General features: G+C 36.7%; 6 protein-coding genes and 1 non-coding gene across 7 annotated transcripts; 2 read left to right on the top strand and 5 right to left on the bottom strand.

Moving 5' to 3' along the window:
* Window positions 1-682: 682 nt before the first annotated feature.
* LOC127262278 (uncharacterized) lies at window positions 683-5,562 on the bottom strand. The gene is made up of 9 exons (XM_051290900.1): window positions 5,290-5,562; window positions 4,846-4,926; window positions 4,638-4,758; window positions 4,422-4,516; window positions 3,403-3,474; window positions 2,560-2,805; window positions 2,327-2,435; window positions 1,186-1,372; window positions 683-1,098 (listed from the first exon to the last, which is right to left on the bottom strand). The coding sequence occupies exons 1-9, from the start codon at window positions 5,311-5,313 to the stop codon at window positions 1,008-1,010; spliced, it is 1,026 nt and encodes a 341-aa protein (XP_051146857.1). The 5' UTR covers window positions 5,314-5,562; the 3' UTR covers window positions 683-1,007.
* A 208-nt stretch (window positions 5,563-5,770) lies between these two features.
* TRNAV-CAC (transfer RNA valine (anticodon CAC)) lies at window positions 5,771-5,844 on the top strand. The gene has a single exon. It is a non-coding gene; the product is annotated as a tRNA-Val (tRNA).
* A 140-nt stretch (window positions 5,845-5,984) lies between these two features.
* Window positions 5,985-9,154, bottom strand: LOC127262277 (QWRF motif-containing protein 2). Its single transcript, XM_051290899.1, has 6 exons — window positions 7,555-9,154; window positions 7,084-7,203; window positions 6,856-6,969; window positions 6,680-6,769; window positions 6,497-6,604; window positions 5,985-6,423 (listed from the first exon to the last, which is right to left on the bottom strand). Exons 1-6 carry the CDS (start codon window positions 8,761-8,763, stop codon window positions 6,322-6,324), a joined length of 1,743 nt encoding a protein of 580 aa, XP_051146856.1. The 5' UTR covers window positions 8,764-9,154; the 3' UTR covers window positions 5,985-6,321.
* A 2,140-nt stretch (window positions 9,155-11,294) lies between these two features.
* Window positions 11,295-12,203, bottom strand: LOC127262535 (40S ribosomal protein S29). Its single transcript, XM_051291254.1, has 3 exons — window positions 12,036-12,203; window positions 11,577-11,676; window positions 11,295-11,481 (listed from the first exon to the last, which is right to left on the bottom strand). The coding sequence occupies exons 1-3, from the start codon at window positions 12,095-12,097 to the stop codon at window positions 11,473-11,475; spliced, it is 171 nt and encodes a 56-aa protein (XP_051147211.1). The 5' UTR covers window positions 12,098-12,203; the 3' UTR covers window positions 11,295-11,472.
* Window positions 12,204-12,626: 423 nt separating this feature from the next.
* LOC127262534 (FAD-linked sulfhydryl oxidase ERV1) lies at window positions 12,627-15,480 on the bottom strand. Its single transcript, XM_051291252.1, has 6 exons — window positions 14,994-15,480; window positions 14,660-14,737; window positions 14,432-14,479; window positions 14,094-14,158; window positions 13,207-13,284; window positions 12,627-13,045 (listed from the first exon to the last, which is right to left on the bottom strand). Exons 1-6 carry the CDS (start codon window positions 15,183-15,185, stop codon window positions 12,925-12,927), a joined length of 582 nt encoding a protein of 193 aa, XP_051147209.1. The 5' UTR covers window positions 15,186-15,480; the 3' UTR covers window positions 12,627-12,924.
* A 3,144-nt stretch (window positions 15,481-18,624) lies between these two features.
* Window positions 18,625-20,814, top strand: LOC127262655 (uncharacterized). The gene is made up of 2 exons (XM_051291450.1): window positions 18,625-18,944; window positions 19,463-20,814. The coding sequence occupies exon 2, from the start codon at window positions 19,472-19,474 to the stop codon at window positions 20,456-20,458; it is 987 nt and encodes a 328-aa protein (XP_051147407.1). The 5' UTR covers window positions 18,625-18,944; window positions 19,463-19,471; the 3' UTR covers window positions 20,459-20,814.
* Window positions 20,815-21,271: 457 nt separating this feature from the next.
* Window positions 21,272-23,731, bottom strand: LOC127262140 (uncharacterized). Its single transcript, XM_051290677.1, has 4 exons — window positions 23,213-23,731; window positions 22,879-23,098; window positions 21,727-21,851; window positions 21,272-21,617 (listed from the first exon to the last, which is right to left on the bottom strand). Exons 1-4 carry the CDS (start codon window positions 23,576-23,578, stop codon window positions 21,534-21,536), a joined length of 795 nt encoding a protein of 264 aa, XP_051146634.1. The 5' UTR covers window positions 23,579-23,731; the 3' UTR covers window positions 21,272-21,533.
* Between the last annotated feature and the right edge of the window lie 68 nt (window positions 23,732-23,799).

Raw genomic sequence — 23,799 nt, 5'->3', positions numbered from 1 at the left:
TCTGATCAGCATGAGTATCATTTATTTATTTATCGGGCACACGCTTGTAAGATGAATAAATAATTATTTATTAAAATGATCATGAATACCACTATCATCATCACCAACCAGTTCATAATAATAATAATATTATTATTATTAATTAATATTATAATTAACAATAATGCGGAGGCAACCGTGTCTGCCTCAAATCAAATCAAACAAACAATTCTTTATTTTAATATATATTTGGAAGAATTTTTTAATAATTAAATAAACTGAGGAATGAGATATTATTAAATCTCAATCTGAGAAGCAGTTAAAAAATAAAATACTTGTAAACCAATCATCAGGTTGTATTGTGTAATAGAGTATATAGTCAAAGAGTCTAGTCTCATCTAATAGTGCAGTCACACATGTGCTTCTAAACATTTCTAAAAAAATAAATAAAATTTTATTAACTATAGACATAAATTACACTACTCACACACGCTTTAATAAAGATTGATAGTAGTAAATCTAAATCTAAATCAAAATAAAAGATAAATAAACAATAATTTTGTTCATATAAACCAAACACACCCTGAATCATCAACACAAAGGTCATAAAATCACATTGAAAACCAGAATAGAATCCTGAAAACTCAAAACAAATTGAAAGTGTAAGTACGTATGTGTGTGTATATATATATAGATATAGATATGTATGTATGTATGTATGTATAGCAGCAACTCAATTCAACCAGGCTTTGATTTGAAATCCACAGCAAAAGGAAATAAAACAGGTTTGAAGCAAGGCTATTTTTTATGATGAGGAGTCTTGTCACCATTGCTGGTGTTTCGAATTTCACTCTCTACTCACAGAAACAAAACACAGACGATGATGATCAGCACTTGAGTTTTACAGCAATGCTCAGATTTGATTTCCTTCCCTCAGTCACGAAACGAATAATTCCCATGTCTCATAGCCAACAGGATTTCGGTGGAATGCCATTTACCGGGATGATGAAAAATTGTGACATTTTTCGTTACTGAATTGGCTCTTCATTCGTCATCTCTTGACTGAGCTCGCGTTGCGAAATTCTGTAATACAAAATGCCCATTGTCGCCATGCAAGCCCTGTGAAATTAGAAAATATAAGTGCGGCTAATGAGGAACAGTTAGCGTCAATAGAGCATTAGTTTGAGAAGGAGAAAGGTCTCTTACATAATAGCTATAACTAGGAGGAGTTTCCTCGGATCCATTCTTGAAGATTTGTGGGGCCTTGAACGACCTTCTGAGGCATCATCTGCATGGGATGCTTCTTTTCGTGGTGGTGCAGTCACTGGCAGAGTTGGCAACGAACTAGACCAGAATGGCAGCAGTGATCTGAGGACCTTATGGCGAAATGTACCTACAAATCCGAGTCTAGATCAATTCATGTCGAGCTATTTAAGACATCTCACATGAAGGACCAAAAAAACTCTTTCTATCATAGGAGCCAGTTGGATGATCATAAATGTTTAATAAAGTGACTAAAAGGCACATGATAATAGGTGTTGCACTTCCATGTATAGATTCGGGCCTATTAATGGTTACACAAGTTTGAGAGGCAAACGCTGCAAAACATTGTAGGATTGAATTGAATTGAGTTTCATACACAAATTATACAATCTAAAGCAGCCATCGAATTAAACAATATGCCCAGCCACTCCTCACATTCAAGCCTTCATAATAGCACAAGGATGTAAATGCAACTCACAAGTGTATATAAGTTTAATAATATGGCTAATCCTATGAAATGCAGGTCAAAATTATTTTTTTTTAAAAGAAAGAATACAGATAATTCGTTGATTAGTAAAATAGGGGTAGTTAGAAACATTCATATTCCCCAGCATCATTTTAGCATATACATATATCTTTAGCTATCCCGCCTTCTTTTTTTTTAAAAAAAAAAACAAATAAATCAGTTTGTGCTTCTTAGGTTACAAAATTATTTTTTTGCTGGGTGAATTTCTTAATTGATTGCAGCACCTCCATAGGATTGCATCTAAATGTGCCAAATGAAACTGTCTTATTTAGAAATGTATCTTAGCCATTTATAGCAAGCTTCCACAACTATTATATGAAAATGTGATATCCTTACATATGTCCTATATCACATCTTGCCCTATCTAAAACCATTCCACTATGTCTAACTCAAGCAATGACGACAAAGAATGCAGGTGCTTTTACTTCATTGCAAAAACCAATACCAAGCCAACACACCACCAAAATATGAGAGGCAAAGATTGAATTAATGGCTGGGCATGGACTTGAATTAATGGCTGCAAAGGTAACACAATTTAAAGAATACATGAAATTTCACCTCTTCTTGAGTACTTTTTCTTGTTTCCATCCTCATCATCGGCATAATAAGAGATTTCAGAGTTCTGTCTTTCAACTTGTAATGCACTCTTCCGCGTGGTGGCACCAGGCTAGCATAAACAAATGTTTGGACAAACACAAAGCAAATATTCAGAATATAGCACACAGGGAAAATTATAAATAAATAAAAGGGCAAGGTAATGCCAAGACAATAATGAATCGCAAGAATCTTACAGCAGTTGGACTTGTACTTTTCATGAAATTGGTCTCTTGATTGGGTAAAGATGCTGTGGCAGAACTAGGTCGATCGATCTCAACTATATCCAGACTTGCTGGCCTTGCAGAGCCTGTTGCACTATTGGTTGAATTTCCAACAGAAGAATGAATTAGTGGCTCTGATGAAAATGCAGGCGGAGGGCTTCGAGGCTCTATTCCAAAAGAAACGGGATGATTCCCAAACAAATTCTTCTCCAAACCCGTCTGTAGAAAACGATTAATATTCAAAAGTAAGACCAACCACCAACACTAAAAACCAATTCCACGCCCAAACTCATTATACAGGCCACTATAGATAAAGCAAAAGGTTGAAGTTATAATAATCTAATGCAGTCACAGCTACGCTTACCTGAAAAATAAGTAAGCATTAATGATAGCTACAAATACATGAAGGATCGAAAGGCTGGAACATGTATTCCAAGCAATGAAAGAGAAAGGCTTGATAAGGTGCATGGCACATATGTAACATTACTGCAAATAAGAATCTTAGTATTGCCAAGTAAAATTGGAAATGTCATAGGAATATCTTCTTCATTAATTGTGAAAGGTTATCATTTCTAATGAGGTAAATATCCTCTAGAGACTAGAATTGACAACTTTCTGACTCGTAAGGATATTGATGATTTCCAAAGATATTTTTTATAATAAGAACAGATGCAGTATAATCCAGTCTCAAAAACAGCCAGAAGCCACATAAACACGAATTCATTGACTTCTGAAAAACAAATATAAGTTCTAAGTAGTATAGATGGAACAATATAATACAAACAAGGTATATGGGTTGTTAGAAATGTGTATTACCTCCATTATTACTTCTTTCAGCTTCGAATGAAGACGTGATCCAGAATCTTTGACACTTTTTGGAGGCCATATCTGTATCATTTCAAGCACTACTCACGCACAAAATAGAAACCAGTGGAACAAGCTACTGTGCAACCATGAAATTGCAGAAAAATTATTAATCAGAGATTTTGAGCTCAGGGTTTACTTGGACATCAGAGGTAAATAACATATTATGTAAGTAAAGTCTCAGCAAGATTTTCAATTTATATACTTGTGTGCTGCAAGATAGCGAAGCATACAACCATTATTATGTAGATGTAGATGGTGAAGACTATCAGCGGTTAGTAAGGACAAACACTATCACATTCGTGTGTGAAGTAATGAGGTCACAGAAGCATGAATGCGCATGATAGAGGATTTTAATTACAAAGAAACTTAAGCATCTGTTATTTTAAAATCAAACCACCCAAGAATTATTCCGCAAACACCATACATATTGGAATTGCAATTTTGATAAACTAACAAACCAGATCCATCAAATGACATAGTTTTGGCCTTTTAGGTAGCTATATGGCAAAACCTTCAATGGGCAATATTGAAAATGTGTGCAAAAAAATGATTGGTTGAAATGCGCTCTTGTGAAATTTTCTATTTAATAGTTTGAGATTTACAACAAAGATTAAGGCAAAAAAAAATTCAAAACCTACAATATAGATATCAACATATTCAACATCTTATTTGGAAATGTCCTTATACCACCATTTCACGAAACTAGTTAACTTCATCCCAATTGTGCTAACAGCTTGAGTCAGAAAAATCATTCTATTCCAGGATAAATTAAAATCCTCTGAGCACTGCACACAAAATATTTTGTATGAAGCCACTGGCCTCTTGTCTGAAAGTCGTTGGCATAATTGGTATAATAAATTGGGTCCTTTACAACCTTGAAGCAAAACTATACTAATCAAATGCAGAGAGCATACTTTTTAGTTTTAGACCACAAAAACAAATTGAAGTTACATGGAATCAGAACATACTGGAGTTGAACAAGTTGGACACATATAACCAGCTGGAGCAGTGTGTGGTGGAATACTTTTAATGTGTGAAATTAAACAGCTTGTATGTATAACATCTGCAAAACATACACACGTGTCAAAGGCACAAAAATAGGAAAGTAAAATCGATAAATATATACTTCCAATTTTAACATGAAGGATGGTTAATGTCGGGGATGCACGAGCAGCAAGACATACGCAAACAACCCAATCGTGTGGTTTGTGCGGGTGTTCCCTCTTCAAGAACAGCTTGACAATAGCAGCATTTAGGAGGCCAATCATACTCTCCATCAATTACCCACTCCGAATAAGTGCGTACCTAATTAGTCAGAAACATTGAAACCTTTCTGAGCATATATTGAACATAGATGTCCAAACAGTGGAAGCATAACCTTATCATTCATACCACGCAAATTTGGTGCTCTGGAAAGCATATACACTCCCCACAAACTGGCACCTTGTGGACGAAGCAATACAGTTTAGTCGCCTGCAACCCAAATGACAAGAGGTTAATTCATCAACCATCATCGCCGCATTTCCAACGTCTCCCACAAATTAAGAAATCGTACGACAGTCGAACAAGGAAATCGAACGAATACCTAACGCCATAACAAAAGGCGAAAACTAACATATTATCCACGTATATTCACCAAAATCCACACAACTGCTGATATACCAACGCTAACAGGAGAAACCAAGTTCGAAACTAAAAGATCTCTAAATCAAACGAATTGCAGTTTCCAAGCTCGATCTGATCTGAGCATTACCGAATTGCAGCGAAAATCGAAGATCAAAATCAAAAAAGAAATAAATTAAAATCCAAAATTCGCATCCAAAAGAATCTAATTACCTTACGGCACTTGCAGACCACCATTGCATTGGCTGGGTCGAACGGCTACGCTCCAGACGATCGAGATCGAACTATTCAAACCAAAAACAACACTCCCCAAACTCAAAACAGCCAAAATTATAGGGTTTAAACAGAGTTGAGCAGTGATTTATGAAATGAATGCAGTGATAGCAATCGCAGAAGAAAGTAGATTGAATTCAGAGAGAAATGTCAGATTTGCGAAGAGAAATTCAGTTCATAATTTTTACTTTCCGATTTGCATTTGTGGGAATAGCATTTTGCCGTGGAAGAGAGCTGTATCCTCTGCACGAGACCCCACCGTAAGCAGGACCAAATTGGGCTTTCACATCGACCAATCGGCCCACAACTTTTAACGTCAATTAGTCTTCTTACAAATTTACTACAGGCCCAATATAAAATACACACATATATATATTAAAGTTGCAATTTAATATAAAATTAGTAGTATTTAAATATGTAAGTCTGGGTGGTGTAGTTGGTTATCACGCTAGTCTCACACACTAGAGGTCCCCAGTTCGAACCTGGGCTCAGACATGTAATTTTTAATTTTTGGTCTGTAACATATGTTCCAAAAACCTCAAAATCAAACATATGTATTAAGCAGAACTGTTATTGGGTGTGAACTGTGAACAGATACAATTCTCATTCTAAGGCATGCCAGCAAACACAAAGAATGCGCATACTAATATGTATGTATTTATGTATAGGAAAACAATTATAGAATTGAACAAGAATGGCTGATGCTGTTAGAACATTACATCATCTATATATATATATATATATATATATACACACACACAACCACCAGTTATTCTGTGCTAGCCAAAGATGAGTTCTTGTAAGAACCGGGACCGTCGGAATGGAACGGGATCGAACTGGACAAGACAACCTCGACGGAAAATTGCGAAACCAGTAGCCTAAGACTAGTTAGTCATATATTCATTTGTTCGATCATTTGTTGTCCCGTTGTTATTGTACCTTCTTCTTCGCTACAAAAACATCGGTACCTTGTCAAAACATCGATCGCTTGGACAGCACATCTGGCCGTCGCAAAGGTCTCAAACTCGAACGGTCACTTTGGAGCATATGTGTTCTCAGACTGATGCCGTTAACCTGTAACAACGTTAGATAAAATAAAAAAGGTTAATCGAGGTTATCTCCGATCCGCAAGACGAGTCGAGTCTACCTGTAAGGCTGCGAGAAGCGATATGACGTCGGTGCATTGTTCCAGCCATGCTCGTTCTTCCGCGGTGACTTTTGCGAGCTCGTGAGCTGATTCGTTCACTTCCTCGACCTGAAAACGAGCAAATGTATTAACCCGAGACTCGGGGATTTAGATGTGGGTTTTTTATCGAGTTTTGGGAGTTACCTGCGGCAGAAGCAGATGTATCGACGACGCCGTCGCCTGCATGACGTCGACTGCCGAACCGATTGCATCTTGCAACGATTGGACGTTCGCCTGTTGAGTTTAAATTTAGAGTCGATCAGGCGAGCCGGGAGGTTTAATTGGCTTGCTTTTGGTGAAATATAGGCTGGTTTGCTTACGATTGCGCCTATGACGGGGAGGCGAAGTGTGCTGGCCTTCAAAGATTCGATGGCTCCGATTAGAGAAATCGAGTGCTGCTCGTCGAGCGACGCCCAATCTTCGAGAAAGCTAATCTACATTGGGAAGACGATAGATCTGTTCAATACAGTGATAATAATAAAGAGTCCATTTTTTAGAAAGAACAATCTTGCACGACACGACGATCGAAATTTGTTTACATGGCTTACCTCGCCTTTAAGAATGGCGGCGAGCTTCAGCTTCTGCCGCAGCAGCTGCAATCGATGCCTCTTTTTGGTGAGACAGTCGCGTAGATTCGAAATCGTTATCCACGCGTTCCAAAGATTCTTCTGCAAACACTCGACATTCTTATTTCACACGATATTTCAATCAACGCTATTCGAAAACACATAATGCATCACGGCACAATTCAATCGGATATAGTTCTCATACGATAGAATCAATCGTTCCAAAGCCGTTAACTTATCACATATAATCATCAAAAGTGTTAAAACGGCGATAGAAATGATCGATCCCAAACCATTCACATACGCTAGAAATAATCATCATTCCTAAGCTGTTCACATATCACATATAATCATCCAAAAATGTAAAGTCTCCGATAGAAATGATTGATCCAAAACCATTCACAATATCACGTATAATCGACAAATAAGTAATCGACAGTAAAACCATCTCACCTCCGCGCGCCGTTTCTGCACGAGCCGGAGTGCTTCGGTCCTAGCATTTACGAGCCGCCACTGCATCTGCCGGTTGTAGAGAAGCCTCAATACATGTGCGTCGACAATTTTATTCTCCCCTGCTTTCCTTCTCGGAGCATCAACTGAACATCGACCGGCAATTGGCGAATCACTAAAACTAGTACTTAGAGTACTACCGGAATTTCGATTCCGTGAAGGACTATTACTCCTCGCAGCCGGAGATGATCCCGGAGGCATAATGCCCTTGCTAGGCGACGCAGGTCTAATATACGGCCGGGGAGACGATATCAATTTCGGTGGCACAATTAGCTTAGAGGCAGGACTGGTTGACAACAACGGCGAGCCGGGATCCTGCAGCCTCCGCAGCCGCCGGTTCGTTTCTTGCCAAAACCGAGCTGAGACTATGATTCCATTTGGCCTGTTTTGCCCCGGCGACGACGACAACCGTCGTGATTCTTGGACGCCGGTAGTGCTGCCGGAGGATGCGCTGTCGGAATCGGATGCAGTGAGATCATACAGCCCTGATGCATAGTTGTGAACTGAATTCCGATCCTTCGGTAGCTCGGAGTCGCCTAAATCGAGACTCGGCCTCTGATTGCCGGCGATCATTGATCGCCGGAAGGAATGAATACCATTTGGGGATCCATTTACACTCGTAGACAGGGCATTCGCCGATCGGCTCCTCGCCGGCCAGCGATGCTGATGGTCAGGTTTAGAGTTTTCCGTATGATCGATTTTCCGGCGCGGCGGCGTGGCCGTGTTCTTAGCCGGCACCGGTTTAGACTTGCTAAAGGGCAGGGGAAAAGCTCCTCCTTGAAAGGAGACTGACAAGCTCCTGGTGGAGGCCACGAGGAGCTTCGTGGCGGCGGAAGAATCCGGTTTAGGATCAGGACCGGGCTGGGGGTGACGGGGACGGCTCCGGTCGACGGAGACGGACCGGTTCAGTGCGGCGGAGGCCGGGTTCGATGGTGCGGTGAAAGGGAACCTTCTAGAAGAGGAGGAGGAAGGGGAACGGGCGGCGGCCATGTATCTGGAAGATACGATTTTCGATTTGGGCTTTTTCAGATTGGCCGGAGAGTTGTAGTTGTTGTCCTTCTCCGACGGCAGCAACGGCGGCCGGGGATTTGAGGTTTTCGGGTTTTGTGAGTCGGCCGGCGCTGTCGAAGGCGCCGCGGCGGCCGCCACCATTTGGAATCGAGGAGCGGTCTACACGGCGGAGTTGGCCACTGGCATTTCGATAATTTGCAGATTTAGTCGGCAAGAAGTCACCATTGTAGACCTGCAAGAAAGATCAAGAAACGGTGATGGGTGATGATGACAAAAGGGAGAATCCTCATTGGGACAGATTGATTTTGTGTGATGTGTTGCAGCGGCGATGGGCTGAGAGACTGAAATCCGAGGAGAAACTTGTGATTCTTTCCGGCAGAATTGCGGGAGAGAGAGAAAGTGCGCCTGTGTATGTATACTAGAGAGAGAGAGAGAGAGAGGTGGAGGTTGAGATTTAGGGGCCAAGTCTAGCAGACATTAATCAATGATCAAATTGATATTAACTATTAAGTATGTATTCTTTATATGAAAGTAATTTATGGGATGGAAGGTTATAACTAAATGTTCTATTTTAGATTTAAATATATATATATATATGGAAGTATAGATGTTTATACTTCAAAAAAACAAAAAAAAAAACACTCTCTCAAATTTACATGTCCTTTTAAGTTTTTATTTGTATTTTTTTTACAAAATATCATAAAAAATAATTTTTTTTATTATTATTGTTTTGTTCAGTTGCTATTAGTAACAACACATGATGGTAAATGCTAAAAAACAAATATTGCCAGTGATAAAAGCAACATATAGTGAGACTATCAACTATTTAAAATGAAATAAATAAAGCAAAAGAAAAAAAGTGTAGTGCAGGGCAATGAATTTTATTGAAATGCGATGGTTAGAAGTCAATAAAGAAAAGGTGCAGTGTTGTCTTCACAGCTCTTTGTCCTTGTCAAGGTTTTAAAGTTACCACCATTGCAATATTGCTTCATTTACTCTCCACCTTGAGTTCTTTTGCAGGCAAGCACATTATTGATCAAAACCAATTTTTTTACACACACACACAAACACAAAAGGATTCTAAACTAATAGTTTTTACAACATAATTTTTGGTCTTTCCTAGAGTGTGCATAGTTTGTATCATTTTAGTACAGTGATCTGATCAGATAAATCTCTGCCTAACACTTGTCACCACAAAAGATTGAAGAATGTCTGATTTGTCTGATCTTTCTATGAACACACAAAAAATGCAATGTGCTAAACAAGGACAGGTCAAATCATGTGTGTGTAACATATATGTGAGTATACAGACAAAAAGAATACGTAGGTGTAGAATCTGGAAAAGAGGATAGACAGAAGAAGTGTATAGTTGGGACATGAAAAAGATGTCTTAATTAACTTTAAAATAACAAAGGTGGTTGGAGAATATGTGAATATAATATATGACTTAAGCTACACTTAAATGTCATCAGTTCAAATGTAATACATCCATCATTAAGTCATGTTTGTTATGCAAGTAATTAGTTAGCCCCACACTCCCCCCCTCCCCCCCTCCCCCCCCCAAAAATTCAATCTGCTTTCTAATCAAACCAGCATATCATTTTTCTGTCATTTTGCTAGTGCCTTAACTAATCAACTAAGCCCTACACTGCTTCTCTTCAAGTAATGTTATGTTCTCCACCAGCATTTGCATTAAAAGGCAGAAAACAGATTTAAAATCTACACATTTTCCACAAGAACAGTGGAAAGGGAGTTTTGGAAGCTCAATTATGAAGTAAAGATGAATACATACATATATAAATGAATGCTTGTGAAGAAGGATAGGTAAGTCAGCATCACATAATTCATCATGAGAAAACAACACTTCATCTTTTCATTGACCAAAAACAAATAAGACACTATCTATTTCAGTGAAAACATTCATATTATGATCTAATACAAAACAAATCACTGCACATTTTGACAATCCTTTGTTTTCTCCATCAGAACAAGATATCCCACCTCATTATTACTTTATTTGAGTCCATTAGCCATGTTTACTGTATTGGGCTATTAACAAATGTAGATTAAGTAATCCCTAATAGTCCAACTTAGCAAACACATAGACTGACAGTGACTATGTCCTCATCTCTGAAAACTTTAAATGATTCAATAATCTGAAATGAGCAATGCCCAGCAGAAAAAGTCCATTATGTGCTATGCAAATAGAGAAGAGAAGACTACACTGCTATGAAGAATCAACCTTTATAAATTTATCAAGAAGCTACAAAGTATTAACTACAGATGTGTGAAAGTAAGGTTGAAAATCACAGAATAAATGGAGTGACTGTTAGAGAGCCAATCATGGAAAATCTCAAGATCTGTTCTTTTGTGATTTCAAACTGAAATCAACATTGTTTACTCTGTACAGTTACCAATAATTATACACTATTTCATCTCACAAAACATCACATCAAAATAATATTCAAACAAAATCTCAAATCAACACTACATTTCAAATTAATTTCAAACTTGAAAATCTAATAATTGCACTTTGTATTCATACATACTCATCAGGAATGGAATAAGGGATCCAACAAAACAATCAGAGGAATAGACTGTAAGCCCCAAAATGAACACACAACACAATTTTCACAATGCCTCAAACAGAACACTCAAGACAAGCAAAAGCAGAAGAGTAAAACTTTTTTATTCAAATATCAAATAAGAGTGAGTCATAAGCTTGAACATAAACTGTCTTTGCAATTTATCTCCTATGTAAAAACTCCAACAAAACAAAAATGCCAGATATCATACTTTACCAATCCCATATAGGGAAAAGCAAAGCCTTTGTAGTGCCCGCATCCGTTCTCAACGATACTGCATATAAGAAAGACAGCAAAAAAAGGTACAGTCAAACATCATAGATTTTCATATCCAGCAATCAGCCGACACAAGCACAAGAGTTTTATCACCTTAATGAATCCAATTTCTTTGGCGTTGCTGCGGAAGCACTGCCTGCAGCACATCAGGCCATACTTTCTAATAATTCCATGGGGATTCCCGCACACGCGACTGTTACAGACCAATGCCCAAAAATGTGAGAAAAATACAATGTCTAACGGGAAGAGTAAACTTAAGCATACACGGAAACAATCACTGTTTAGTTTTTCGTTTAAACACGAGCACTCGACATGGAAAAGTGCTGCAATAAACTAGATTTACAACTACAAACATTCCAAACCGTTAAATCGCCGCATAAACAAAATTGATGTAGCGAATAATAGTCAACGGAAAACTTAGCAATTCTCTCGATCATCAATTTCACCCAACATACGAACAAAAACACAAACCAAAACTACCCTGAGAAAAACACATCAATTTCCAAAAAACAAAACAAAACAAAAACAAAATCAATCAACAGCATGAAATACCATGTGCGGGATCCAGGACCGTAGTTTTTAGGGTGGGAATTCCAGATGTTAGAGTGCCCCATCTTCCTTTTTCAACTCGATTAAAAGGCCGCCGATCAAATTCTCGTCTGATTCGCTCGTTGAAGCTTTAGGGTTTGAGAGAACACAATATATATACACACATAGGCGGCGCCCCAAAACCCTAATGTTGATATTGATATATCTAATCCCAGTTAAGGGCAAAATTGTCTTTTCAATATTAGGCAAGTACTTGCCCCCCTGTTCGTTCTTAATTTTTCCTTGGCGTCAAATATTGGATCCCTAAAATAAAAAATAATGACTGAAGTCTGATAAAATTTCCTAAATAATACAAAGAGAATCACATAAAAATTATACTCCCTCCGTAAAATATGGGATTATTAATGTAGATACGGAATTTAGGTAAAATATAATTAATAAATAATTAAAAAAATATATTAGTAAAAATAATTATGAATTAAAATTAAAATAAGTAAATAGTTTAATTAAAATTAAAAAAATTATAAAATTTAAAATACGAAGTGCATAATTATATTTTTAAAAATAGAATAAACAAGTTAACGGACAAAAATAGAAAATAGGGACAAATATTATTAAAAATTCAGAAAAGTTTTCATCTTTATTTTAATTTCCCATTTAATCAATTATCACTATTTAAACGTGCTTCCCATTAGTCATTTCCGTGAAGGCTACAGCCTACATGTAAATGGGAAAAGCGCTTATGGTTCTCTTGAACCAAAAAAACCAAAACACGTTTTTAAGCGCACAGAGAAACGCTTTTAGTGAAGTTATGAACTACCAAATATTGTTGCAGTACAAACTTGAAGCTGCCCTAAGAATGAAGACATTTCTGATACAACACTGCACAGCGTCACTTAAACACATCTTCGAAATCCATGGAAGTTCCCTGTAGATCACATGCCCGATTTTTGCAATCCAACTTGCCCCACCGGGCATCGACTCTTTCACAGGGAAAATTAACTTTGCCTAGACTGTGTTTGAAAGAGCAAGAAAAAAGAGTCAGCGAACCCAAAGATGACAGAATGTCTATCTATAAAGGCCAGAGGAATTAATTTGAATCCCGGATTAGGAAAAAATAAATCTAGTTTCTACAACCTAGAATCTTTAGATGATGAAGTAATGCTCCGGTTACCTTCTATTGACAACATTATGCACATGGCACATCCATTGCGAGAACTCGTGCTGCGATCCAGCCTGCACCGGGTTCGTGCTGCACATTTGAATATGGAGGGAATGTATAAATTTAAACATTGAAATGCTAAAAATGCTCTGTTTTATCCAGCAACAAACTTAGACACGCTTTTCGGATAATATTACTAAAAAAATTACAAATATATATATAACAAAACAAAAGTCAAACAATTCAACACAACAAAATAAAACTTCAAAAATTCAACACTAAGACTATTTTTTTTATGTTTCCATACCTAAACCGAAAACACCTAAAACGAAAAATACTAAACAAATAGTATAAATTAGTAGAGAAACAATACGTGTGAGATCGGATGCTTCCTTCCTCCACAAAGGCCCTAGTTGTTAAATTTTGAAAATCTTGACGTAACAACTACAGTTGTTATGTGAGTCAACCCGTGCGTTTGGTTTCTCAGAGAACGACTATGGGACATAGCAAACTAGCCAAACCAGCTATCTAATAAAGTTGTTATTCAAGTCAAACAATGTATCCAGTTTTGGCATTTATTTGAACTTTTCTTGAATCAAGTAAACAAGCTCGAACACAATTCATTAGTTAAAGAAATAAATAAGCCTTAGCCTTACTATATATGTACATTAAAAAGGTGCATAAATACATTCACATTAACGAGCTTTATGGAATTGAGACTACTCGAATTAAAAATTATTTGAGCATCTTTCAAAGTAACAAGTTGAGCTTGAGCAGCTTGAGTAGCTGGAGTCATATAATAGCTCTACTTTCCATTGTCCATTGTCAGCAAAAAAAATAAGGTGAATGAAAAGGGAATTGATTAAAATGCTCGGGGAGGAGTGTGAATTCGTATGCACCTTAAAACTTCTTTAAAGTGATCGGCACATTCTTTACAAGGATACATGCGAGATAATATTTCCATCTGCATGAAAAATGTAACTGTTATGTAATTCTTGGAAGCTACAGTATGAATCCATTTTTGAAACCTCGTCAGAATTATGAGAATAGTTTCTTTGGGAATCACTTAAACATAAGAACAAGCTACAAGTTCGAAGACCAGAAAGCAAAAAACAAAACTTGGCTGAGGAAATTCCCTCGTCACTCACAACAAATAGAACATTGTTGAGAAGAAGTAACCAGTCAATTATTCACTCAAATGCAATATTTAAAACAAAAAATGTAAATACAATCATACCAGCTGTTTCACATCATTCTTCTGCCGTCTGGTGGGCTTATCTGGATACTGAAATAGAAAAGATCAAATGCAAAACTTCGATTATCAATATATGTATGAAACAGCTATGTTTTTCGTAAATGCATTAGTTGCATGATATAGAAATAGAGTTCCAAAATGAGGGTGCTTGTGTGCATTTGTTGCAATTTCAAAAATAGAAATTCGAAGGAGCCAAGTTGATCGAAACACCTGAGCAGCAAGAGTGTGAAGAAATGTCCATGTAGCTCTTCCAAGTTCTTCTCTTGTAGTTGGACCAGAGGACTTTCCCTGTCACATAATCAGCATACCATTGTTTGGTGATCAATCTTGCATGTCAATAAACAGGGTGAGATTCAAAGCAGAAAACCGCACATACACCAGCTACAAATGGAGGAGTAATTAAGCATTTCGTTTAGAATGGAAAAAGTGATTCGATAAAGGAAATTCATTCAGGACTTGTGTCGAGCACCTTCCCTGCATCACACGAAGTTCACTCTGCTCCTAAAACTGACACAGAATTCGAAAGACAGGAGAAGAGCGGAACCTCTGTAAGAACTTCCAGCGGCTGAGCACGGCGAGGATCGACGGTAGAGCGTACGGACGGAGATGCAAGGGCAGTATAGTCTGCGCTGAGTGAGGGTGAATGAGGCCGGATGAAGCGAGAGAAATGGAGCTGGATGGATGTCGAGAGCTTGCCAAACCCTTGCAAGATATGCTGCAGCGGATTTTCCGACATCGCCGTCGATTTAAATCGGGGTCAATTGAAGATATGTGGATTGTTAGCAGGAAATCCGAACCCAACCGAAATAAAACCTAGATCAAATATATTCATCGAAGCCGTAGAAGAAGAAGACTTCAAGATGGGCGGGGCGGCGGCGAAAACAGAGAACAAGGCGATGGCGGTGGCGTTTGGGAGCTTTTGAGATGATGAAGAAGAAGAAGTCGAGGCTTGAGTCAGGTGGATTGAAAACGGACTGGATAAATGATTTCGGGAGGCTTTGAAATCGCTCGAAATCTTTTTTTTTTGTTAGTTTAGTTAATACACTCACCCGTCGTCGCAGATGATCCTTTTTTAATTTTTTTTGTACGTCCACAAAAATAATTTTATTTTTATTTTTATAATTTTATCAATTTTAAGTATATTTAATAAATATAAATTAATTTAATTAAATTTTTAATGTTTAATTTATTTAAAATCTCTTTATTTCTATCGCTCTCATCAATTAACATAATTTTTTTATTTATATTTAAAATTCATTTTTTATAAAACTGATATTGATAATTTTTTTTTATTTGTATTATATAAAATTTTATTATCTACAAAAGATATACCTATTGCATATATTTTTTCGAGATATAATCTTAAAAAATTTTTAAATACCAATAATGTTATTCATATAAAAAATAATAAATTAATATCATAACTTATTAATCTATACTACTTAAAAAAACCGTGTTTCTAATAAAATGGTTCATCCCTCACAGGATCGAGGGAGAATTTGTAATCAAAATTAAATTATTCCATCAATTTTATAACTATATGTTTAATTTCAACTTCAAATTTAAAGTATTATTTGAATTTTTTTGTCATTATATTTAATATTCTCTCCATCTGCGTCTAATGTTACATTTATTTTTTTCTTGTACAATTAAAATTAAAAATATTTTTATATTTGTATATATTTTTTTAAATATTCTCTATTACTATTATAAGTGAATTATTTTTTGTAATTTTTTCTTAATTTGTGTTATATTTTAATATAATAATTAATATTTAAATAATAAATTGGGACCTTAGAGCTGAAATAAGAGAGTATTAAATTGTTTTTGTTTTTATTAGTTTAGCTAATATTTATAATATGTAACATGCCGATTTGATCGAATTTGATTTGTACTAAAAAGAAACATAAATCAATCAATCTCTACTAATAAATTTTTTTGGCTTGGCTACCTTGAAGGGCAACTCGTTTCTTTGTCAAGAGGGAGGCATGTTGTCTCGTAAGAGATGATCTGGTGGTGCAGGGGTTAGACTTGTAATCACAAAGTCATGGGTTTAAACCTCCGACTCCTGAGATCACCTACCACATAAGGTTCACCTAGTGTGATTTTTTCGTCGGACTTAGTTTGCAGGGTATTGGGTTCGGCCTACTTAAAAAAAGACACATATGATTGTCAATACATGTTTTGTATATATATTTTTAATGTGTGTAGTAAGGTGAAATTTTTTTAAGGTTATGAAGATTATATATTTAATATAATATAATTTTTAAAAAAATATTGCCAATGTATTGTGCTAAAGTTTTAATATATATATATACATATTTATGTATAATCCTAGTGTACAAAATCAAGTTTTTTTTTTTTTTTAAGTTTGTAAATTAAATTTGACAAAACAAGTCATACTAGTCGAATCATATGTGGCAGACAAAACTTGAAGACATTAAAATTTAAACTCGTGATCTCATGGTCACAGATTTATTCTCACACACCGGTCAGGACAAATCAAACTCTTGTAACAATTGTGGATTACATGTTACTAAAAAATTAATAAAAACAAATGAAGAAATAAAAACAAAAAATAATATATTATGAAAATGGGTGGAAGGATAAAAGCACAAGACTGATATAGAAAGAAACATCCTACAAATTTATGGTATGAGTCACTGGCCTGTCTATTGGAAAATAATAATAATAATAATAATAATAATTTACAGAAAGACAGCCATCATTGCAGTATCATTAAGGTCCACGACCATGTTAAAGTTTTTTGCTCTAATTCCCAAAAACCTATATTGTCTTCTTTAAAAAGTTTACTACAATATTTGCACACTTGAAGATAACTCTAATGGGATCTTTAAAATTTTAGACAAACAAATTGACATAACTACAATAAATAAACAAATAAATTGTAAATTATATTTGTTGGATTAAAAATCTGGGTTAAATATAACTATTTGGGCTATCGTTTAAAGCCGATATTAAGTAATTTATTAATTTATTGGGTTTAGATGTATTTAGTAAGTGCGGACTTCCTATGCAGAGAAACCGATAATTTATTAATTGGATGATAAAATCAATTAATAATAATAAGAGATATAAATAGGGTTGTGATCGCAAATCTACACGCAACATCCATTACTTCTCATATCTCATCCCGAAAGTAACCGCAGAAACCGTAGCAATTTTCTCCGGAGGGGTTGCGCATTAGGCTTGAAAAACACAAAACCCTCTATCAATTTGCAGATCTAAATCCGACTATGCTGAGGAATAATGTTAGATATAATTTGCTTTTGCTTTATTATCGTCTCAATTATTCATGAGCTTATGGTTAAATTCCTAATAACTTCCAACAGTATTTACTCACAGTCACACACATATATATATATATATATGTACATTTGATAATTTTGGTACTCCATCATCCTAGATATAATGTAATATTTGATTTTCGACACCAAAATTAAAGTGAATAATATTAATTAAAAAAATAAAAAAATTAAATTATATCATAAGAGGGAAATATATATTTATTTATTTTATCTGGTGATATAATGAAATAAAATATAGTGCATTTAAGTATAATTAAAATTATTTTTATTTCAAAAATATTACCGAGTGTTGAGACATACAAAAAATATAAATATTTAGAAGATAGAGACTAATATTCACTAAGGATAATTATTTTTAAAAATATAATACTTTCAATTTTTTTTTTTATTTATCATAAAATTTTACATCAAATATTCAATTTTTTTACTGTTTACATTTTTTTTTTCAAAATTCTTAAAACTTCTGCATTAACAAATCCTTAATTTTAATTGTCTATATATATATATAATTTACATTAAATTTAATTTTATACAAATATACCATATTTAACAATCATCCTACCTAAAAAATAATACAAACTAAAGCATAAAAAATACAAAATAAACATATCCATAGCTTATACTCCCTCTTGCTCCATCCAATGTTTTAATTTAATTTATTTTATTTTAGTAAATTAAAAAATAATATTTATAATTTTTTTAGTTAATAAAAATAAGATATTTTGCTAAAAAAATATATATAAGTCAATTTAAACAAATAAGACGGAATCTTATATAAGGAAAGAATATACTCAAATAAATTACTATTGCAATTTGCTACTATACCCATAATTGAAGCGCACTGGATTTTGGGCTGCCCCAAACCTGTTCTCTTCTGTTCGCCGAAAAAAAGAAAAAAAAAAAAAAGAAATTACAGCCAAACGCGGTCTTATTGCCCTAGCTAAAACAACCCCAGCGAACGGCAGCGTCCGATCTCGGGCGTACGACGCGACTGTAGCTTTCGCACGAATTCATCCCTCCCAGTCTTCGCCTCTCATCGCTCTGTCCTAAATTGCTTTTCGCCAACACAATTCTGCTGCCCACTGGGGAATCGATCAAAGAAGCAATTGAAAAAGGGGGGGAAATAAACCCTAGGTTCGACTTCCACCTCTGCGCTTCGAATCCGGGTGTGTCAGTCAATCTTTTTTATTTATTTCTTGTTCTCGATTCCATATCGATTCGTCAATTTAGTTGTGTGCCTTTTGTTCCTCGTCGGAATGCGAAGTCCGTCGGGATCGCGACTTCGGGGTTGTTGATTTTTATGTTATTTTTTATTTCAATTATGTCAATTTAGTTTAATCTGTTTTGGGGGTTTCTGTTTAGGTTTAATTGATTGCTATAACTGTTTCGGATTATTGCTATTGCACGAATGCTGTAGTTGATTACCTCTGAATATTTCGATTGGATTGATTATCCCCAAATTTGGAGAAATTAGGGTTTTGAATGGTAATGCTATAGAAGTATCTGTAAAAGTTAAATCTTGATTGTATTCAATCGAAAATTAGTTCTTTCTTGAACTTGAATTAAGCTGATCCAAGTTGATATTCATGTTCATTAATTTTGTTGAATTTGGAATTGAATTCAGTTTCCTTAACTGCATTTCTTCTAACTGGATCTGTCATCTATTTCTTTGTACGCTGTGTAGTTTATATAGATGCCAACAATGGTGGCCAATCATCCGTTTACGCGTGTCGATACAATCGAGCTGAAGGATCATTTATTCCGCAAGATCGGTCCCCAGAGAGCCGAAAAGTACTTAGATCATTTAAAAAGGTTTTTCAGTTTGAAGCTGAGCAAGTCCGAGTTCGACAGAAGCTGCATTCGGACAATTGGCAGAGAAAACCTTCCGCTACACAATAAGCTCATTCGCTCGATCGTCCAAAATGCGTGTCACGCCAAAACCCCGCCGCAAAAGCGTCAGAAATCCGAAGGGCTCGGCGTGAAAGTCCCAAACGGATATCAGAGGAGTTGCATCCAATCCCTTTACGGCGACGCGTTGCCGCAGTCTCCGCGCAAATGTAGGTCCCCTGTTAGCAGGGACCGCAAGCTCCGGGACCGTCCAAGCCCTCTCGGCCCGCTCGGCAAGAGCCCGAGCATCACGTGCGAGGACACGGTCAGAACGCAGGAGCAGCAAAGCGCGACAGAGCCGCAGTCGCACTGCAGCCGGCCTCCCGTCGAGGAAGACGGGGAAGAGGTCGAGCAATTCTCAGGATGCGACAGGGTTCGGAGATGGAGGTCCGTCGCCGCTCCCTTCGGCGTTGCGGCGAATGCGGTCGATCCCCGGATGTCCCATCACTGCGGGTATAGTTACAACAACGGTTTCTCTGAGACGTGCCTGTATAGTTCGGAGCTCCCCGATTCGATTTCTTTAAGGACCCGTATGGAGAAGAAGCTGGCTTCAGCGGGAATCGGGGTTCCGCCGGAATGCGCGATCGCATTGAACAATAGCTTGGATGCTTATTTGAAGAGATTAATCGAACCCTGCATCGGAATCGCGGGATCGAGGCGCGCCTCCGGGGGAAAATCGAATGATCTGGGTATGGTCGATTTTCGTGTCGCCGTGGAGTCGAATCCTCGTCTTCTCGGGCAAGATTGGCCTATTCAGGTCGAGAAAATCTCCGCTTATGCGGCTGAGGTGTAAGCTTCAAGATTTTCTGCGAAAGCATTAGCTGATTTCGACTGATTCAGCCGCAGGGATTTAACGGAGTTCCCCCCGGAGAAATTATAGGAGCTGGAAATCGACTCCTGCAAGGTAATATAGGCAAGCAAATTTACATACACACACCATATCACATTTGATCGGATCGGATTGAGTCTTTGGACATTGTTCTTGACATCCTCGTCGCCTTGTTTAGTTGTTTCTATTGTCTTATAATTTCACAGTTTGAAATGATTATTTCTAGTTGTGTATCGATCGTCTGCTGCCCCTCCCCACCCTCCATTGTAAAATGTCAAATTTTTCCGATGGAATGAAGAAGCAAATTGATCTTGTGATCATTGATTTGGCTCTGGTTTTCTTTTTTTTTTTTTGTCATTTTATTATCTATAAATTCCTATCGGCGGTTGGCGAACTGCTTGCGACGGCACAGTCGATTCGATTCAGAACTGATCCGGACATACTATCAGGTAATTTTTTTTAAAGGGTATGTTGAATGTGAGAGTAATTATGATTATTATGACAACAAATTTTACACAATATCTTTGGTAGATTTATATTATTATGGTGGTAATATTACATAATATTTTAACAATTCATCAAAATTTGTATACTGCTCAACAGAATTTTAAAGAAAATTCAGCAAATAATATTGTTCCATATTGGCACAGATGTATTTCCAAGTTCAAATGATTTTTTCCATATATGCTCTCATTCGGTGTATTTAAATTACCTAAATATCAATCGAATTAAATTTCAAATCATTGTATTGCCGTTTCTGTGCTGGATTCTGCAATATGCAATTTTATTATATATATATATATATATTTTATCACAGGCAATGTAAATCAAATCAATTCACTTACTATATATGCAAACTAAAGAATTCAAAACTACAGGAAAATAATAACAGATGAAATACTTGACTGCTGCCATTGGCAAAGAGAAACATAAAACTGTTAAAACTTAATTCCTCAGTACTGAGTTGCAGCTTAGTTACCGTTGTTTTCGTTTCGTCGACTCGACTCCTTCTAGTGAATGAACTATGCAGATGAATCCTTCAACTAGCAACTGGTTTTCCCAAGCTTGCCATGTAAGTCATGTACACGGTCCATAAGTACGAAAATGAGTTCGCCACTAGAGGCTGCCAGATTGAGAAACAATGATGGAACCGTAAGCCCTTTTGTCTGACTAAAGAATTTTAACTTAGATTAAATAGACAGAGATTGAAACTAAAAGGGATGAATGAGAACCTGTAAATGAACTGGAACAAATCTGAATGTCACGAAATCACAAACTGGCCAGTACATTGCGCCGTTAATGATTGTTGGAAGCAAATCACGTTTCAATCTGGCAGTAATCTCTGAATTGCTCTCCCCTGAAAGAATGATAATGGTGAAATTGTCATTTCATGAATAACGCAAGAAATCCATCTTTTCTTGCACCTTTAAATGATAGAAATGATAGCCAGTAACCACATTATCGAGAACATCATTAACTTATAGAAAATGAATCAATGAAATGAATTCAAAACAAGTCTAACTTTGGACGATTGCATAAATAGAAACAAGTGCGTAGGAAAAATCGAGACTGGCATTGCTCAGAACTTTCAGCATTAGTCCAATCATCAACCGTTCTGTACAGTTACGAATCCCAAATTCTTTGTACACAACAAAATCAGAAATTGTGCAATATCACTGAGGATCCTCGAATAAATATTCAAGAACCGAAACCAAAACAATAACCACATTATCAAAAACCTCATCAATTAATAGACAATGAATCAATGAATTGATTTCAAAACAAGACAAACTTTGGACTGAGTGCATAAATAGAAACAAGCGCATGGGAAAAATCGAGACTGCCATTGCTCTGGACTACCAACATTAGTCTAATCACCAAACGTTCTGTACAATTACGAATCCCAAATCCTTTGTACACAGCAGAACAAGAAATCGCAAAATATCACCGAAGATCCTCGAACAAATATTCATGAACCAAAACCAATGACCACATTATCAAGAACATCATAAATTTATAGACAATGAATCCATGAATTGAAGTCAAAACAAGACTAACTTTGGACGACTGTATAAATAGAAAAGAGTGCATAGGATAAATTCCATTGCTCTGGATTATCAACATTAGTCCAATCATCAAATGTCCTGTACACTTAGAAATCCCAAATTCTTTGTACACAGCAGCACAATATATCGTGCAATATCACCCGTGATCCTCGAATAAATATCCACAAACCAAACCCAAAAATCGCAATGTAAGTATTTAAGTATCAATTCTTTCAAAATCACATTGAATTGCTGATTCTACCACAAAATTCTCTGGCTGTAACTATATTAACACACTATACTACAACAGGGCAAGTGAAAACTAGTAACTAATGATACCTTGTAAAGCAGCATTCATGGAGAAGAACACCGTAGTCATTGCAGGCCCGTACAGAAGCTGCCCCGAAGCCATTTTCTTCAACGTCGACAACAGATCACGATTAGGAAAAACTCTAGACATGAAATTGTACCAATAGTGCAATGAAGGCCCTAGTATAAGCATTCCATATCCAGCCATCCGCAGTGTCCTTGCATAATCATACCGCTCGCCAACAATCGTCTGTAGAACCGATTGATTGAGATGATGTACAAAAAGGCAACATATCATAATTTTGTAGGACTTCAACATTTCACCACTAACAGCAAATTAAAAAACGACTGACAAAACTGGTACCTGTGAGGACACATCAGCCGCAGTGTAAATTAGGGCAGATGTAAAGCTTTTGGTAGCAATGGGGCGTGACTCGAGCATGCTCAAGTACCAGCCAATCAACTTAAGCTTCTGCGGCGACGGCCACGGCGACGTCCTAGAGGGAAAACGGCAATACTCTCTTCCATAATCGGAGAGTTTTAGTTCCTTGACCTTGCGGAGGTTGGTGTCCGTGGAACGGGAAAACCGACGGAATTGATTTCCAAAATTACCTAAGGATGCATATGAGTAGCGCGGCGAGTATTCAACCCCCCAATTCCATGATCGGTGTAAATAACAGCGTTGGGCTCTCTGGAGGCAGTACTTCGATAATGCGGCGGCGGCAGCCATGGATTCCGGCGAAGGCGAAAGAGGGTTTAAGTGTACAGTAGAGAGGTTTTGGGAGGACGAAAAGTGAGAAATGAGAGAATCGTGAGGACCTAAATACAAAAGTTCTTTCTAGAAAGTAGTACGTGGCAAAGATTGGTTTTTGACAGCCCACCTGCAAATGCGCGCGTGCTTCCTTCGTATTAGATGTGTAGGTCAGGAGCGTGAAATAACTTTTTCAAAAT

This window comes from Andrographis paniculata, unplaced genomic scaffold, assembly GCF_009805555.1.
Source record: "Andrographis paniculata isolate CXL003 unplaced genomic scaffold, ASM980555v1 Contig65END, whole genome shotgun sequence".
NCBI lineage: Eukaryota > Viridiplantae > Streptophyta > Magnoliopsida > Lamiales > Acanthaceae > Andrographis > Andrographis paniculata.
Note: the sequence above shows the minus strand (reverse complement) of the source record. Positions and strands in the feature narration are given on the sequence as shown.

Excerpts from the sequence above, each read along its gene's own strand:
- LOC127262278 (XM_051290900.1), bottom strand. The coding sequence starts at position 5,313 with ATGGTGGTCTGCAAGTGCCGTAAG. Across the intron at positions 4,517-4,637 it reads CACACGATTGGGTTGTTTGC|ATGTTATACATACAAGCTGT; the intron begins GTATGTCTTGCT and ends TATGTTTTGCAG. Across the intron at positions 1,099-1,185 it reads CTCCTAGTTATAGCTATTAT|GGCTTGCATGGCGACAATGG; the intron begins GTAAGAGACCTT and ends CTAATTTCACAG.
- LOC127262277 (XM_051290899.1), bottom strand. The coding sequence starts at position 8,763 with ATGGTGGCGGCCGCCGCGGCGCCTTCGACAGCGCCGGCCGACTCACAA. Across the intron at positions 6,970-7,083 it reads CCGCCATTCTTAAAGGCGAG|ATTAGCTTTCTCGAAGATTG; the intron begins GTAAGCCATGTA and ends TTCCCAATGTAG. Across the intron at positions 6,770-6,855 it reads TCCCCGTCATAGGCGCAATC|GCGAACGTCCAATCGTTGCA; the intron begins GTAAGCAAACCA and ends TAAACTCAACAG.
- LOC127262535 (XM_051291254.1), bottom strand. The coding sequence starts at position 12,097 with ATGGGGCACTCTAACATCTGGAATTCCCACCCTAAAAACTACGGTCCT. Across the intron at positions 11,677-12,035 it reads GGTCCTGGATCCCGCACATG|TCGCGTGTGCGGGAATCCCC; the intron begins GTATTTCATGCT and ends GGTCTGTAACAG.
- LOC127262534 (XM_051291252.1), bottom strand. The coding sequence starts at position 15,185 with ATGTCGGAAAATCCGCTGCAGCATATCTTGCAAGGGTTTGGCAAGCTC. Across the intron at positions 14,738-14,993 it reads CGCTGGAAGTTCTTACAGAG|GGAAAGTCCTCTGGTCCAAC; the intron begins GTTCCGCTCTTC and ends ATTATGTGACAG. Across the intron at positions 13,285-14,093 it reads CACTTTAAAGAAGTTTTAAG|CACGAACCCGGTGCAGGCTG; the intron begins GTGCATACGAAT and ends TCAAATGTGCAG.
- LOC127262655 (XM_051291450.1), top strand. The coding sequence starts at position 19,472 with ATGCCAACAATGGTGGCCAATCATCCGTTTACGCGTGTCGATACAATC.
- LOC127262140 (XM_051290677.1), bottom strand. The coding sequence starts at position 23,578 with ATGGCTGCCGCCGCCGCATTATCGAAGTACTGCCTCCAGAGAGCCCAA. Across the intron at positions 21,852-22,878 it reads CATGAATGCTGCTTTACAAG|GGGAGAGCAATTCAGAGATT; the intron begins GTATCATTAGTT and ends TCATTCTTTCAG. Across the intron at positions 21,618-21,726 it reads TTGTTCCAGTTCATTTACAG|CCTCTAGTGGCGAACTCATT; the intron begins GTTCTCATTCAT and ends TCAATCTGGCAG.